We start from the raw sequence: 16,572 nt of genomic DNA on the forward strand, positions 1-16,572 counted from the left end.
TTGATGCACAGAGACAGGTTTTAGGAAAGTGAATACACACGGATAGAAACAAAATCAAAGTCCTTGGTTGCACTGAACATGACATAATCGTTGAAGACCCTGTATAACATATTTATCTGGTTAAAATGAGAATATGTTCCCCAAAGTGTGGCTGTTTAGCGGTATGTTTAAGGCTTTAAGACCGAGTCAAACTGTTCCACGCAGATTTGCATTTCCATCACCAGGTTTTACCAAGTGAGCTAAGCCTGAGATGGACCTTCTCTTGAGTGGTGCCAAAGCATGCTGGCCCTCCTGCACGTGTGCTACAGCGATGTCTTGCGACCACAGCCACAACTTGTGACATGTTCCTGTTATCCCCTCAAACAAGTTGCGATACTCAGCTCATGTCTGTGTAGGAGTGCTGAGAAGAAACGTTTTTTTAAAGCCTGTCTCTCCTATGTTCCTGTTTGTACTTTCAGATACCTGCTGTATTACTACTGTTTGCTTTCTCAGCTATTTCAGGATTTGTGTTTAAGTTACTGATAGTGAAAAGCCAACATTTTATTTGATTTTTCTGCTTCATAATAACAGCTTTTAAATGACTAAATACAGGAATTTATTGGAAATGAAAGGTGTTTATAGCTGAATTATCTGAGCCTGGAGCGATTCTTCAATAATACTGCAGAGAATAATAGTTTTTACAGCCGTTCCTTTAACCACGCCTCACAATCAGGTTATCAGTTAAATACACACCTTTAAATGGGTAGCCCTGTTGTAATGGAAATGCAAATCCCTGCCAAGTGAAGCCAAGCCAGCACGGAAAAAGCCACACCTGTCTTTGTGTGACACTACACCGAGGCCTTTCTTTGGTTGAAGTGTAGATGTATGTAGACCCACGGCACTCACCTGTCTGAGGCTCCACAGAGAAGTATGGTTGTCCCTGCAGTATGCTGTACACCAGTCTGGCACTGTTGCCATAGGTGGGGTCATCAGCATCTGTAGCCGTCACCTGCATCACTGACGTACCTACAGGACAGAAGCACAGACATAGACAGTCAAGTCAGGAGACTGCTCCGCCTCAGTGATTCGGTTCAGGAATAGTTTGACAAACAAGCATGTCACAGAGAATATGCTGATTCACCTGCCTGCACTGCCTGAATTTGGATATAAAATGAAAAACACTCTGCCTTTTTCTCAGACGCTGCAGCTGTGCTGCACCTGCGAGGCCAGTCCCCACTATGATTTCCCTACATTTCATCATTGTCGGGTGGAAACATCCACTCTCCACTTTGGTGATTTTCACGTTTTAAATAAAACATTAGATTTCCTCCATGAGTTGACAGAGTTTTCTACTCCCCCTTGATTTATGAAACCCTTTCAAAATCCATCACATAATCTGAATAAAAATTATGGCTGTCACAAAAACAAGTCAGTTTGAAAATGTCTTGCTTCCAGCCGACAACAGCAATTTACTTCCCTATATCTCTGTTAACGAAACTTGACACAGTAAGGCCGAGCAAACAGGCCAAATAATTACGTTTGCAGAGGTTGGAAATACATTCTATTAACTTTGCATAATTGTTTAAAAGTCCTTTTTTTCAGATGGGACACAACTCATAACACTAACTCACTCAAAAAGTCATAAAATCACAGAAATCATCTACAACTGCCAGCCTGCATTACCTATTTGAAAGATCAGTTTAGAGCTGCAGCTTTCACTTTGTCACTCTTAGAGGCAGTGAAAGTACAAGCAGCATGCAACTTCAGGGTGAGTTTTACAGATGCAGTTTTCTTCCTTGAAAAGTGAATTGTTACACCACGATATTAATTACTCATACCAAAATGCATTTCAGCTTGTGGCTGTAAAATACTATCACTTTTGAACATTTTGTGTATGAATTTATCCTTCGGTTTTCTTCTAAAAATATACAACGAAGGCTTAACAGTCTTTTGCAGATAAGTCAAGATAGATCTTGGTCAGCCAAAATGGCTTTTCGTCATTTTTTTCCTTTGGACAGAACATATCTGGTAACCTGAAGGACAGTCTCGATGGAGGACCGACAGTGAGACTCTTCCTAACCGTCCTTTCACATGCTGTTTAACTCTCCATATGCAGCTGCACGAGGACCACTATCCTACTCCATACAAAATCCATCAGGTATATAACTGTAATCAAGTTTCATTCAATCCTGGTCTCCATGTGGCAGCTACCTTAAGTCTACTAGGTAAATTACAATTTGAAAGAGATTGGCTTCTCTATCTGTTCTAATTCTGACTTCCATAAGGGGAACATGGACCTAGTTAGGCAAAGTGCTGCCTTTCTCTATGTTCCACTTCTGTGATCGAGGATGACGGCAACCGGCGGCCCCTCCCTGCCGGACTTCTTTATTCGGGTTTCGGCTTTAAGAAACGGATGGGTGAAAAAAAAGGCTGAACAGAAGTCCTTTCAGAAGTTCTTTCTTTGGAAGTCCAGTTCATTGAGAGAAGGGATTTCTCTGGCTTTCAGAGGCAGCACCACTGCCAGTGTGGTTCATTTCAGGTCAGCCTCAAGGGGTTTTAAGACTATCCAAGACCACATAATATTCGGAAAGAAAATCTATCAAGATCTGAAGCTCTGAGTAAGGAGACTCTGAGGAGATGGTAGAAGCTCTTGCCAACGCCAATCTGGTGCTTAATATCTTCTTGCTTCTGCTTCTTTTTGAGCCCATTTTTTTTTCTCTTAGGTACAAAGAAAGAAAAACATGACAAGGCTTTTTAGAAGCTGATTGTCTCAGCTAATGGAGCAGTCTGTTATCCGCCTCTCTGTCACACTTCCTGTGGTCAGATTTCAGTGATAATTAATAATGTATGAAAAAGGCTGTTTCGCAGACAAACAACACTGTCGATGAACTCCATCAGTGACTTCATTAACGAATGTCACTCAAACTACAGTTGAGAGCTTTTCTGTACTAAAAAGATGTAATTTGATTTTCTTTTTTTCACTGATGTTATCAAATTATGTTTGATATCCTCAGACAGGACTGGCTTTACCAAAATAGAGCATTTAAGTAGCATTCTTGTTACAGAAACTTAAGAAGTTCACATCCCCATGCCCAGTTCTTGTCAGCTTTGACAGGAGTGCAATGGAAAGCATCCTGACTGGAAACATCACAAATTGGCATGGTTCGTGCCCGGCCAAGGACAGGAAGGCTCTCCAGCGGGTGATTAAAACAGCCAAGAACATCACTGGTACCCGTCTACAGAGCGTCGGTGAAGTCTCTGCACAGAGCCCGTAGGATACTTAAAGACAACACCCACCCCAGCCATAGTCTGTTCACCCTGCTGCCATTTGGCAAAAGATATAGTATCCACTGCCATACCACGAGAGTACAGAGCAGCTTTTTTCCTCAAGTTGTGAGAGACCTTAACTCGTCCTTAACACTCCACCTTAAAAAATATAAAGGGACTACAACTTGCATTTTGTTGTTGAATGAATATAAAATGAATATAAAATTTCAAATGAACCTTGAGGACTGGGAAGCCATAATGACCGAGTCTTCAACCAAACCTTTACTTTTTCCCTAGCTGCAAACTGACTACTCACCAACATTGGACATCTCAGGCACCCTGGCATAGTACGGCCCATGTAGAAACTCAGGAGGATTATCGTTGATGTCCTGAACTTTCACTATGAACTCTGAAGGAGGCTCCAGAGGCTTGTTAGTGTCTCTGTCCACGGCCTGGGCTGTTAAAGTGTACTGGGCCTGCTCCTCTCGGTCCAAGGTTTTCGTGGCGTGGATGTTGCCTGTCTTGTCATCGATAACAAAGATTGTTCCCGCACCTTCCCCGGACAGGATATACTTGATGTAGCCGTTGCCTGAGTCTACGTCTGAGTGGAGCTGAAGTTGGGAGGGAAAAGGAGGAGGAGGGTGAGAGACGAGATGAGAGTGAGATAAACCAGAAGGGAAACAGAGACATATGCAAAGACGGTACATGATTGGCGCGGACAACATCTGGATTTCAGATGGTGTGGAACTTTTACAGAAGAAGAGACAGACTGGTGATCGCAGCAGAGAGAGACAGGTAGTCTGTTCGACAGGCGAAAACTGGAAAACATCCTCTAGCTCGAGTGCTTGGAAGACGTGAGGTGAGGCTTCTATTCCTCAAGTCTACAAATTAAAGGTGCTGAGAGGTTAAGATAGACGGGCTGGTGGATGTGCCGTGTGAGACAGGCAAACACTAATAAGTAAGAGATTTAATACGTTGTCATCCCTCGAAAAAAATGAAGAATGTTCAACATTCAATTAAACTCTTGTTCTTCCTTTACAACTCCTGGACTGTGAAATATGAGGCATTGTAAACATCATTTGTTGTTTGTTATGAAAAGCCACGGCTCGGGTTTGAGTGATGTTGTTGTTGTGGAGGAGTACCACCAATCATCTTCACCCTTGGATGTGAACATGACCTCTCCCTCTCTCTTTTATTATAAATGGGCAAAAGCTCTTTTAAATCCTTTTCGGAGTCGGTCGTTTGCTGTCACCCTGCATGCCCCCGCCGTGACTGTCAAGACGAGCAGTGGCAATTAATTATACAGAAAATTTTAAATTGTTATTTAGGTACTAATCATGTTTCAGAAGTTGATGGAAAAATGCTTTATAACTCTGGCTTGATTGTACTCACCCTGCCCACCAGCACCGGGTCAGGTCCAGTGTACTCCTCAATGACAAAGAATTGATTCCAGACCCATCCTCGTTTGGACCTGTGGAGCACCTGCCCCTCCTTCCCTCCCCTCTGTCTGTGTCTGTGCAGCGACATGTGACCTACAAGCACAAAAACAAACGGAAACATTTCTTTAAACCAATACTATATTATTCGATCAACTAATATAAGTCCACAGCACATTTAACTGTCGGCTTTCATTCAATATTTTAAATAGAAGCAAAATAAAAAAAAGGGCTCATTTAGGTCACTCTGTGTCAAATGGATGAATTATCATCGCGACTGCAGTTTGCTCTCTGAGAATATTTTCAATAGTGTGAATTCAAAAGTGGGTGGAAAGCGGTAACCTCATGAGCAGAGAGGCCCGCTTTTGAATTATGGGTCACCGGTTCAAATCACAGCTGAGAAGATGTGGGTGGGCGATGTGAACGACACACGCTTCAGCAAGCAGCGTTTTAGGTGGCTCTTAGCGAGGCACTTCACCCATGTTTGTTGCAGTGCAGCTGCAGGAGCAGGCTGTGGGTCGTACTGAGCAGCCACCATGTCTGAACATCTGTAACTGAAGGGTGCCTCTATGGAAAATATAAATAACTGTAAATTGAGAGAACGTAAATGTATAAAATCTGGGTGCAAATACCCTTGAGATGCACTGAGGACCTAATTATTCAAAACCCACATGGGTGAGTAAGAGTACACATTGTTGACAACAAATGTGAATTAGTGCTTTTCCAAGTAGTAATGCAAAGAGAAAGGAACATTTAAGTTTCCCTAAGTTAACATTGGGTTCACAGCTGGGATGGTAACATCTGTGGACTGTAATTGTCAAAAACTGGACAAAATAATTGAGGAAAGAAATTAGAGATATAACTGATTAATCGCGGTTAGGAATTTTACTAATATGACGTATTACTACAATCACATATGGGCACAAATACATTAAGAAGGACCTTGTTACAAACTATAGTTATTGCTTATCAAATATTCCAAAATTAAAATACAAACATTTAATTTAAAATATAAGTAATATGTAATTTGAAAAAATACAAAAAGACATCATAAACAAACATTTGAGCCGTTAAGTGGTTTCAATATGAGTTGAATTCACTATTTTGTGTTATTTGCTTTATCATTCAAGTCACTTGGTATTTTACTGTCTGTTCTTTTAACTCCCAATATACCCTACTTTGGGTTTGCATCACACGTAGGTCATGTCAGTGGTTTAAAACAGTTTGCTAATCCCAAATATTTCATAGATAATTAATGATTAACCAATAATTGATCGTCAAGGCAGCCAAATGTCAGTTGAATTAAAATTGCTTCAAACTTTCATCCCTTGAAGAGATCATTGCATCATCGTTACAGTTAAAGTTTATAAATATATCGTGCCGAGAACGTGACACATTAAATCCAAATAATGAGGAAACCTTATTGTTTTTGTCGTACCTTGATGTCTGTGTTTGTTGCCCCTTTGATCCAAAGAAACATTTGCTCTCCGGGTTCCTAATGCGACGCTACAGAGCGCAGAAACTCCGACCAACACCAGGAAGGCCCTCATCAGCCCGAGGCCGTGCCGCTTCAGCATCACCATCTTGCCCAACCGTTCACTCTGTCCCCTACTTTCTGGTTCCTCTCAGTGGAGCTCAGCTCCCACTGAGGTGATATCCTGTGTTTGTTAATGTAATGTTGTTGATGAACTTCCTAGTTCATTAGCTGAGATGGGGCCCGTTAGTGCAGATATTCATCACCGACTTCCACGTTCTTCTTCTTTTGTTCACTCCTCTCTCCGCGAGTCACAAAGCCTGAAAGAGAGCAGAGGAGAAAGCCGGTTGGTGCTTGACAGTCATAACAATGAAATCACTGCTTTTAGTTTAATTAAACTTTTCCAGACAGATTAGATAACGAATTTAAAACCGAGAGCAAGAACAACACAAACAGTTCACTTATCATCACTCACTCCTGTCTGTTATAAAGGGTGATGTTAAGCGACTACAGTTGGAGAATAGTTGTTTAGTTGATTAGGACATTGCACTAATTATCTCGACAATGCTGTCTGTAAAGTCATTAGCTAAAATTCAATTAGACACAGACGGATTCAACGTGGGAGGTACAGCTCATGTACAACACCAGGTCGTTGTATTGCTCCATTTACAGCCCTTTCAAATGCAATTAAAGTAATGTAAAGCAGAATGATAATTTATGAAAGTCATTCAAGCCAAATGTTGTAGAGTGCCTCTCCCTCAAACGCCATTACGTGGGTTTCAGTTTGATCTGTACAGGTCATGATTCAGGCGTATTTGCCTCTGCGGTACATTGATCAGGAGAAGGAAGACGTAATTTGATCAGTACAAGATCCAATTTTAACCATCCATCAGTCCTGACCTTGGAAGTGAAACTTCGCTTGTACATTATTGGAAACTGCAGATGAATGTCAGTGAAATGTCTTAAAAGTTCAGTTCAGTTTGTAGGAAAGTTTGAGTCTCATTCTCAGTACTGACGCTTTGGGATTGTGGGTCGGATTGGCTGCCACTCCAAGGCATCAGTATTTGACGAGGTTCGAATTCCTACAAATTGAACCTTAATTGTCATTTTAATAAAAAAGTCTTGGCATATGAGCATCATAAAATTGATGAGAGCAATAGAGAAATTAATCAAGTAATGCAAAGATCCACTGAACAGAGGACTAACGGTGATTCAGACCAAGTCATAACCAAGACCGGAGTACGTCAAGACTGAGGCAAGACCAAGACCAGTGTCCCACGCTGCATGACACGTTTACAATAAAAATTGGACTGGTCTTAGAGTAAAATCCAGAGTCCTCTTTGTCTGAGACCGAGACAAGGCCGAGTAAAATGTTTGGTCGGTTCTGAGACAAGACTGGCACATTCAAAAATAGGTCTTGAGACCAAGACCAATTTCGAGACACTGCTTTGTTATGGTGAAGATTAGTGAAAAATGTGAGGTCTTGGTCTCTTGAACCACCTGATTACGCTTCACTTAAGGCAATAAAGTCACTTAATTGACCCACACCTATATGTCAGATATGTCTTTTCCCAGACCAGTGGTTATAGGATATTGATGCATCATTTGCACACGGCTGCATCTCATCAATGAACTTCCATTATGGCACCTGACATGCTTGACAGGAGATTTGGGACACAACTGCAGATCCCCCCACTTTATATTCCACATAGACCTGCAGTGTCTCTCACTGAAGAGCCTGACATCCGAACAATGCCAAATTAGACTTGAAAATGATTGCACCAAATCTTTTAGTATTCGAAAGTCATTTATCACATGCAAGAAGCAAACGCTGGAAGTGATTATGAGCACAAATCCCTTTACAACTGCTACAAGTAGCTGCGAATACAATCTCTTAAGGTGTGACTCTCAGAGAATTGCCTTATTCTTTTCCTTCTTTGTCGGTTTCTTTTGGTCTTAACCTGTACTTTGCTGTTTTTCTCTGCCTGTGCCATATGAATAAAGGCTGCGTATGCAAATGTGAGTATGTATTTAATATTCAACAGCTCATTAGATGAGAAAATTCCCTCAGGGCTCATTGGCTCCTGTTGACCACATGACCAGTCAACCAGGAAATGTTGACAGTTAATTCCATACTGGCTCATCATCTGGCTAATTATCCTTGAGTCTTTTGATTGATGTGCAAGCGTATACGTGTATGTGTGTTAGTTCCCCGTCTATTATTCATCTCCATAAGCCCCCGAAGCAGTTTCGTCTGTTGCCACCGCTTCAGCAAGGTGGCTGCTTGACGAGACATATCTGGGACTGAACTGAAAGTGCCTCAAGAAAAGAAAACATAAGGACTGAAGAGGAATCAGGGACGAACTGGAACAGTAAAGAAAAAAGTAACTCTGTCAGGACTTTCTTGCATAATTTTTCCATTTTATAGGCTTAAATATTGAATAATGTAAAGGTGCACTATGTAGTTTTGGGGAATTGATGTTTTTGTCATGCCTAAACAAACTGTATAAACAAAATCTCTTTGTTTTCATGACTGAACAAACTGACCTCCAAAACTACATAGTGCCCCTTTTTAAAACCATTGTTTGCAAATAATCTGGCTGGTTTTTCTGTGTTGGATCTCAGTTGAGAAACTTAAGACCGGCTAACAAATTTACAACACAAACACAAAAGCAAACATTTAGGGAAAATCTATTCCTGGAAGTCGTCACTTGTCACAGGTGAAATCATTTGTGAAGTTGATCAGAGAACGAGGCAAAACTTGAAAGGAGTCTGAAAAACAACAACACCGAAACAATTATAAACCCCGCCGCTCACTTGTTGTGCAACGAGCTGACACCTGCTATGCTGAATCTATTAACGAGCTCTCAGACTGTCATTTATGTGTCAAATTAAGTGTCTGCTTTATTTAACAAGTAAAAAAAAAATAAAGCAACTCCAAAATAAATTGCTTTCACCGATATCCCTGATACCCTGCTACCGGTCATCTGTTGTTCGTCTGAAAAAACTGTCAAGTCAAACGACGTGAAAAAACAAAATAATAAAACAGATTGATAGCAGCGAACAGAGTGACGGCTCAGAAATACTCAGCGTGGCTGTGAACATGATAACGTGTGACCTGCTTGATGACAAATGAAATGACCTCGCTGTTGAATTCAAATGAAGCAAATGCTGGAAAATGACTTAACAACACAATTTAAATGTCCTTTTTGCTCAGTTTAATTTCTGTATGTTCAAAAGGAGACAGATGTGGTGAGTTCAGACGTTAGTTTAGAGCTTCATCTGTATTTATTGATCAAAAATCTTTTATATTCCTGCATGTCGAGTATTCTTTCTTAGTTTTCTTTCCCTTTACTGACCTCCCTAATGGCCCCGAGAGCTGCAAAGAAAAAGAGAGAGACGGAGAAAAGAAAATGCAACACAGAAACAGACAGTGATAATGGCTCCCCAGGGCGAGCATGCCTTTTGGCCAGACCACTTCCTCTGTCTGAATACATGACTCAAGAGTCACATTAGAATACTGAACAGCATATGTGTGTGTGCGTGTGTGTGCGCACTGCTCCCTTGGGCTCATAGCGATGCTGTGAATCCATGAGTCAAGTGTTGGACTTGACTGCTGTGATTCATTGGCCAACATTAGACGGCAGCTAGACCCATACTGTTTGTGTGTGTGTGTGTGTGTGTGTGTGTGTGTGTGTGTGTGTGTGTGTGTCACAGAGGTCAGAGCAGTAGTTTTAAAAAGAATGCAGGCTGACGTATCCTCACTGACCGACCAATCACAAGGCAGCATTTGTGCATGAATAAGTCTGACTGTCTACATTTCAGCCCTTAAATCTCTAAAAGCAACAGAACTTTTTGTTCTTAAATTATCCCAAATGTTTCCAACTATGTTCAAAACCGGAGAAATCTGTAATTTTATTAAAGTAACCGTCCTTTTTATCTGGTCACCTGTCGGTACGACTTCCTGGAGAGAGAGGAAGGAAGTCAGCGAACGTGACTAAACATAAATGTGAGTAAAACTTTATCTCGTCTGTGAACATTTTCTGCCTGAGCAAAAATGGTGGCTGTTCGACAATGAAGACAGCTCTCACACTACTCTGGGTCTTTTGTTTTAATTGAGAGACACTTGACGACCGTTTGTGTGTGACTGTGAGATTATCTGTGAACATGAATCTCTGTGTGCAGTTGTGATTAAATAATCAAGGTAGTATTAGAGGGAAGTGACAAGTTGGCAAAACTCATAAGAATATTTTGTTTTCTGATATTGACTGACAGTTTAGCATAGAAATCAGTCTTTTAATCTTCGTAACACCATGATTAAAAAGTGTTTAACAGAGAATCGGGGTCTGAAAGGCAGTGAAAGGTTTCTTTAAGTAGGTAAATGTGTGTCTCTGTTTGTCATGCTCTCTTTCTTCCTCTCTCTCTGGTTGTCTCACACTGTGCTGCTTCAGTCGGTGATTACCTCCGGAACCGAAAAAAACCAACAAAAACAAATAGGAGGATTTTGCCATCTGTGAATGAATGGAGGCAATTTCTCAAAGGTCTTTATGGTATTTTATCCTATACCTGTTTTCAGTCTGCTTTCTGTTTCTGCACAATCAAATTTTGTGGTTTTAATCTCTGTTAATAATATATCAAACCTAGTGTTCAATAAGTTATTTCAACCACTACGATGCCTTTTACTCATTCTCTGTCTCTATTTGTAGACATGTGGGAGAGTTGTGTCTCTAAGACTCGACCGTTGAGCAACAACGAAGTCTCTTTGGCTCTCTCTCCTTCCTCAACTCCCACTTTGTCTCTGCCTCTCTCGATCCCTCCGTCCTCTCATCTCTCAGCACTCCCTCTGTCGGCGTCTCTGTCTCGACTGCTCTCTCTCTCTCTCTCTCTCTTTGCTGAGCCAAACCTCCAACAGCAGCATTGAAATAACACTGGAAAATCTTTGGAGAAAAGAAAAATACAGACTTAACTCTGCTTTTTTTTTTCCCATACCTTTTGCTCCAACTTTCTCTATCTCCTTCTTTCTCTCAAGGGTTCAGTAGTAATAAAGGTGATTCATTCATGTACGAATGAGATATATATCCCCGTCTGTGGCTGACTTTGTGTGTCTTTTCATTCTCTTTCCTCCTGTCTCCACATATTGCCTGTGTCAGGGATATGAAGGCAAACAGTGGACTTGCTGTACCTTGTCTGCACATTGTGTACAAAGGGAATAATACATACATATGAGAATTAAAGGAGAAAGAAGGAGAGCTACGGGTATATTTGTTGGGATTTTTCCTTGTGCAGCCTTGTTCCTTCTCAAATTGGACAAGGCCTTTCAAACATGGGCCTAGTTTGATCTTGAAAATCAAAGATGGTCCCAGATCATCCCCTGCATAAATCTCCAAACCCATTTTTTATTATTTAGCTTTCTCAGGTGATGTTAGGCTCCTGTAAACACTGGCAAAGTTGAGTTTTAACAGAGCATGGCTACCATGACTTTACACAACTCTGTTGCTGACTCACATTTTTGCGAGTCTGAACTGACCACAGTGAACATGAAGTGTCCCCGAGCCTCGAAACTAAAGGATTATGTCTGGAGTTAACTAGCCGGCCGACATGAACACAGAATGGATGTAAAATGTGTTGTTTGTTCCTACGGCGCAGCCTGGAGGCGACATTTGTCCCCTCTGTGTTCTCACAGCCACTGTATCATCGTTTGTTCCTGCCACATTGGCGTCATTTGGCAGGATGGCGAGTCTGTTCTGACATGAACCAAGATGGTGGTACAGCAGGGAATTATGGGAAACAGCCTCATTCGAACTTGAGTTTTGTTGAGGCAACGAAATCCCCACCGTCACCAGAGGAAGGTAACATTTCTGCACACCACTGATACATATTGACATTGCAGCATTAATTGTCATATCATGTTCACATTACATGTTTATGAACCGACTTTCATGTCAGGCTTTGGGGGGGGTGGCGGTGGAGCTACAGGCAAGATGGCTACCAAGCCAGTGACCACAGTTCAAGGCTGCATTTCAACATTTGTAAGCATGAAACCACAGGAATTTTCAAGGAAACTTTGGGACAAATACTGGTATTTTTGGCAAACTGAGTTTGTGGCGACCAAAGCAGGTATTTTAAGCCAAAATACGATCCTTAACCAAGTGGTTTCTTTGCCTAAACCTAACCAGAGCATAAAAATGGCAACATAAAATTTAAAGTTGAACCTAAAGAAACTTAAAAAATAAACTTCCAATGTAAAGGAATGTAAAGTTTCAACATATATGTGGTTTGCAGAAACTTTTATTCTGGTGATCGGGTTGAACAAATCTGTATATTTTAAAATCATGACAAAGGAAAATTACCCTATTTATGGTAAATTGACAAGTAAGATCTTGCCTGATAAGATGCACCCAAGGACACCAGAACACAGGATGGCTATTTCCATGACCAAACCTGTAAGCATTCACTCAAACCGAAGCCCCCTCCAGCCACCGGACCCCTCGATAACCCTGAACACTATTTGAACCAGATGTGGTGTTTTGTTCCATGCTTATGCTGGGATGAGAGAAGGGGGTCATATGAGGTTTAAAATGAGATTTTTCTTACTGTATAAATCCACCCCTACTCTCCAAAACAAATCCCAGAGCTTCTCTGCTGTGGATGCAAAGCTGCAGACCGTAAGTTTATTCTTTTTTTTTTTTTTTTCCTTTAAATGTCTGTGACATGTTCTGGAAAGAGAGATTTAACAAGATAAAGGGATGGGATGAAATGAACCCAACCAGAGGACGAAGAGGAGGGAGGGTGAACAGAAGAACGGCAAAACTCAACAGAAATAAACACAAAGTAGAGGTCATGTTCCTGTCCAGCGACTGTCAAGTGAATTTTACACAAACTTTTGAGATGCTGCAAAGACCACACGTCATCATTGTTTCCTGTCTGCTGGGTTGAATCAAGGGCATTAGATTTTGAAAAATTAGGTAAAAATGCAAGAAAACAAGATTTGCAGTAGAACATATTGGCTTGATAAGCATTTCTCATCATGATAATTCTTTCTAGGGGGGGGAGATGATTGCATGAAAACTAAGGACTACAGACAAAGAGGCTGAGAGGACAGAGAGAGATACAGAAAACTTAAAGAGTGACCGACAGCCAGCCAGAGAGCAAGACAGCCGATGTATTAAACTTCACTTTGGGTGTCTCGTTTCGGTGGCCGGCTCTTTGTGGTCTGTTAAAAGCTTAAAAAACAGAGCGGCGCCGAAAACAGACACCCGGCGTTTAGCTCACACCACGAAACCTGAGGCTTAATTGCCTTTCAATTAGAGGAACTAATAGGCCTGTGTGTGCGTGTGTGTGTGTGTTTGTGTGTGTGTGTGTGTGTGTGTGTGTGTGTGTGTGTGTGTGTGTGTGGTGTATAGCGATTACAAAGAAAAAGCTGCAAAGCTTTCTCAGCATTCGCAAAAATAGGTATTAATGAGAGCCTAGCAACTGAACATACCCATGGTTACTGCAGTGTTAGTCCTCGCAGTGTGTGTGTGTGTACTTGTGTGTCTGTGTCTCTTATGTGTGTTATGAAATGTGTTGGTGTGCCTGTACGTGTGTGGAGTGTGCTGATTCCTGTTAAGCCATTAGTGAAATTCAAGTGCTAATTACCACCCACAAGACCCCACGTCTGCTGTTTACACACAAACACACACACCCACCCAACACACACACACACACAGTTTGTTACTGTACTAATTTCTTTAATCAACCGCATTTTAACGTCATTAGTGTCTTTTTTACATGAAAGGGAATGAGTTACTGAACGATCTTGTGCTGTTTATCGTCCAGAACGTGGAAGTCAAAAATGAGATTCATTCAGAAATTCAATAATTATGTAATCTGATCAATGTGCAGTCTGTTATTAGGCGATTTGTTATGCTTCGTCAGCATTTTTACTTTGTCAGACAGTTGACCTTGTGGAAGACAACTTAATGATTTGCCTTTTCCCCTCAACCACACACCGAACACAGAACAAAGCCCAGTCAAAGGTACTCGGCAAGACTTCACTTACCCTGATCGCTGACTTTGATAAGACCGTGGTTTTGAGGTGGTGCAGTGAAAAAGGTGGCTTGTTATCCATCTCTCTCTAAAGGTAATGCACTTTGTGTCGTGGCACTTAGATAGATTTGTGATGGAGAGAAGAGTCTGAAGAGGATCAGTTTCCTCAGCGAAGCAGATCTCTTTCCTCTTGGGAGACACAAAAGCATCAACCGATTCCCTTGTGGGGAAGAGGGGCAACATCATCCTAAGTGAATATGGACTCACTTTGCTTGAAAGCCAATTAGTTTTAACATTGTGGTCCTCGGAGAATAGTTTGGAAGCAGTTCAGTGATTCCCAGTTGACCACAAGAACAGATCAGCAACAGGAAAAAATAATCCTTCCAAGTCTTTGTCATCCATAGAAGAACAGTTGTGCACTGAAGACAGACTTCTGCTTACTGCCTCGTTCATAAATCACTTCTTGTTACTTCTATCAAAGAAATGTTGTAGTAACACCATTAAAACCAGGAATGTGCTGTATTTTAATAAACTGACATTGAGGTATTTTGTTTTTTTCTCATTATATTTCAATATGAAAAAAATCAAGAATTTTCACCAGATAACTTGAATAGCTTGAGTTTAGTCTTTGGAAATAATGACTCATTCTGAAATGATTCTGGTGATTTTGCAGGCGAATAGTAGTCCCTGCTTTGCTTGAAACATTTATCAAGAATTTTGCAGCCCTAACTACGACAATTTTAGAGACAGAATCTAGGAGTAACTTTTCCAACACTGGTATCAGAAGAATTAGGAAGAGGAGGGATCATTTAATTAATCCTCCTCATTGGAAATTCAGTGTTGTTGGCTGAACAAAAAAAGTGTTGTGACGAGTTATGCAAATTTGAGAAATGCTAAGTACACAAAGCTGTTATTGAAGACGAACAATGTGTTGACAGCACACACAAACTTCCATTTGTTTGCGTGCAGCTAACTAGCACCTAATTAACGCCGCCATTGTTGTGTTTGGGGAAGTCTAGTTCACACCCAGAGCTAATTTATTCAGTTTAAAGTACTTTATTCCGTGAAAATAAACTCAGTTTACATGTGTATTTCTGTTTTGCTCATTTTTTAGTGGCGTCCTCAATTACTGAGAATCACACTAATTTGTATGGAAATAATATGCAATTGGTGGTAAATTATGTGCAATCAAAACAATTCTCTCTGCTAACGAGACAGAGATGGCTTTTTACAATCATTTAGCAAACATGTTCCTTTCAATCGATTCAATAACCGGTGTTATTTACTGTGTACATCGCTGTGAACTTGCTTCACCTCCTATAAAGACAGCTGCCTCATCATTTTTTACATATCATTTAATCAAAGGAATTGATTGCAACACAAAACCAGTATTTCCAACATGGACAGAGTTGTTATTATGGTTAAACTAATTAAAATTTGAAGCAACAAAATGTAAAAAAAGGATAAAGATGGTTAACTAATCTAATATGCAAGCCAGTTAATTGTTGAGTCTCATTCCCAGCTTGTCAAATACGGATGCTTTGGGTTGGTCGTTCCAGTCTTTCACCAACCCAAAGCATCAGTATTTGACGAGTCGGGAATGAGACTCAGCCATCAGCTGTCTCATCCCCGGATCATCAAATACTGAAGCTTTGGGTTAACGGCTCGGCTCGCACTCCAACCCGAAGTGTCCGTATTTGATGACCTGACTTAAATATTGTAAATGAATGTTTTTGGGAACTTGTACCATAACTGAAAGAATAAAGGACTGCGCCATTGTAGCGTTCACAAACCTGTCAACCGTTCCTAACATCCCCCCTTCAATAAAAAAGCTTGGACAATTAATTTGGGGGAAGAAAAATAAGTTTTGAATGCAGTGAAACATAATGAAAACACAAACAATGGCTCTAATGGGGTGAATTACTTCAGCAGGGCTCGTCACTCTGCTGTGTTCCTGATTTGGCATTTCAATCCTGGAGGAAATCCTCTGGGCTTAAAACGAGTTGATGACCGAACCAATCAGCTCTCTGTGTTCCCTCTAAATGAGCAGCCGAAATAGACAGTAAAAACAACAGACGAGCTGATGAGAAACAGTTAAGCTCGAGGGCGAAACAATGCAGCTCCAATTAGCCTGCTGACCGCTGTTTATTGGCTAGTGGCCTGCATGGGAATGCCTCCTTCATTGGCCTCAACTTTGTGACTATTAGGCTATTTCACTCCCGACAATTGGAAGGACGAACTCCGCATTAGAGACTCTCGCAGTTAATTATGACGAGTAATCTCTGAAATGCCCAACACTACAATTAGAAATGTGAAAATTAAAAAAAGGCGATGTTGTGTAAAAACATGGTACTAACCATGTTAGAATTGACTTTGGTTAAATGGAAA

The 16,572-nt window shown here is 40.9% G+C and overlaps 1 protein-coding gene across 1 annotated transcript in view; it reads right to left on the reverse strand.

The window, feature by feature from the left end:
• The window catches only part of cdh11 (cadherin 11, type 2, OB-cadherin (osteoblast)), a 95,470-nt gene that overhangs the window by 24,803 nt on the left and 54,095 nt on the right, over positions 1-16,572 (reverse strand). Inside the window, exons 3-6 of the mRNA XM_073482604.1 lie at positions 6,121-6,476; positions 4,639-4,778; positions 3,563-3,857; positions 886-1,005 (exon numbers count right to left, since the gene is read on the reverse strand). Coding sequence (XP_073338705.1) covers positions 886-1,005; positions 3,563-3,857; positions 4,639-4,778; positions 6,121-6,265 — 700 coding nt within the window. The 5' untranslated portion in view covers positions 6,266-6,476. The remainder of the gene's footprint in view (positions 1-885; positions 1,006-3,562; positions 3,858-4,638; positions 4,779-6,120; positions 6,477-16,572) is intronic.

This window comes from Pagrus major, chromosome 15 (assembly GCF_040436345.1).
Source record: "Pagrus major chromosome 15, Pma_NU_1.0".
Taxonomy (NCBI): Eukaryota; Metazoa; Chordata; class Actinopteri; order Spariformes; family Sparidae; genus Pagrus; species Pagrus major.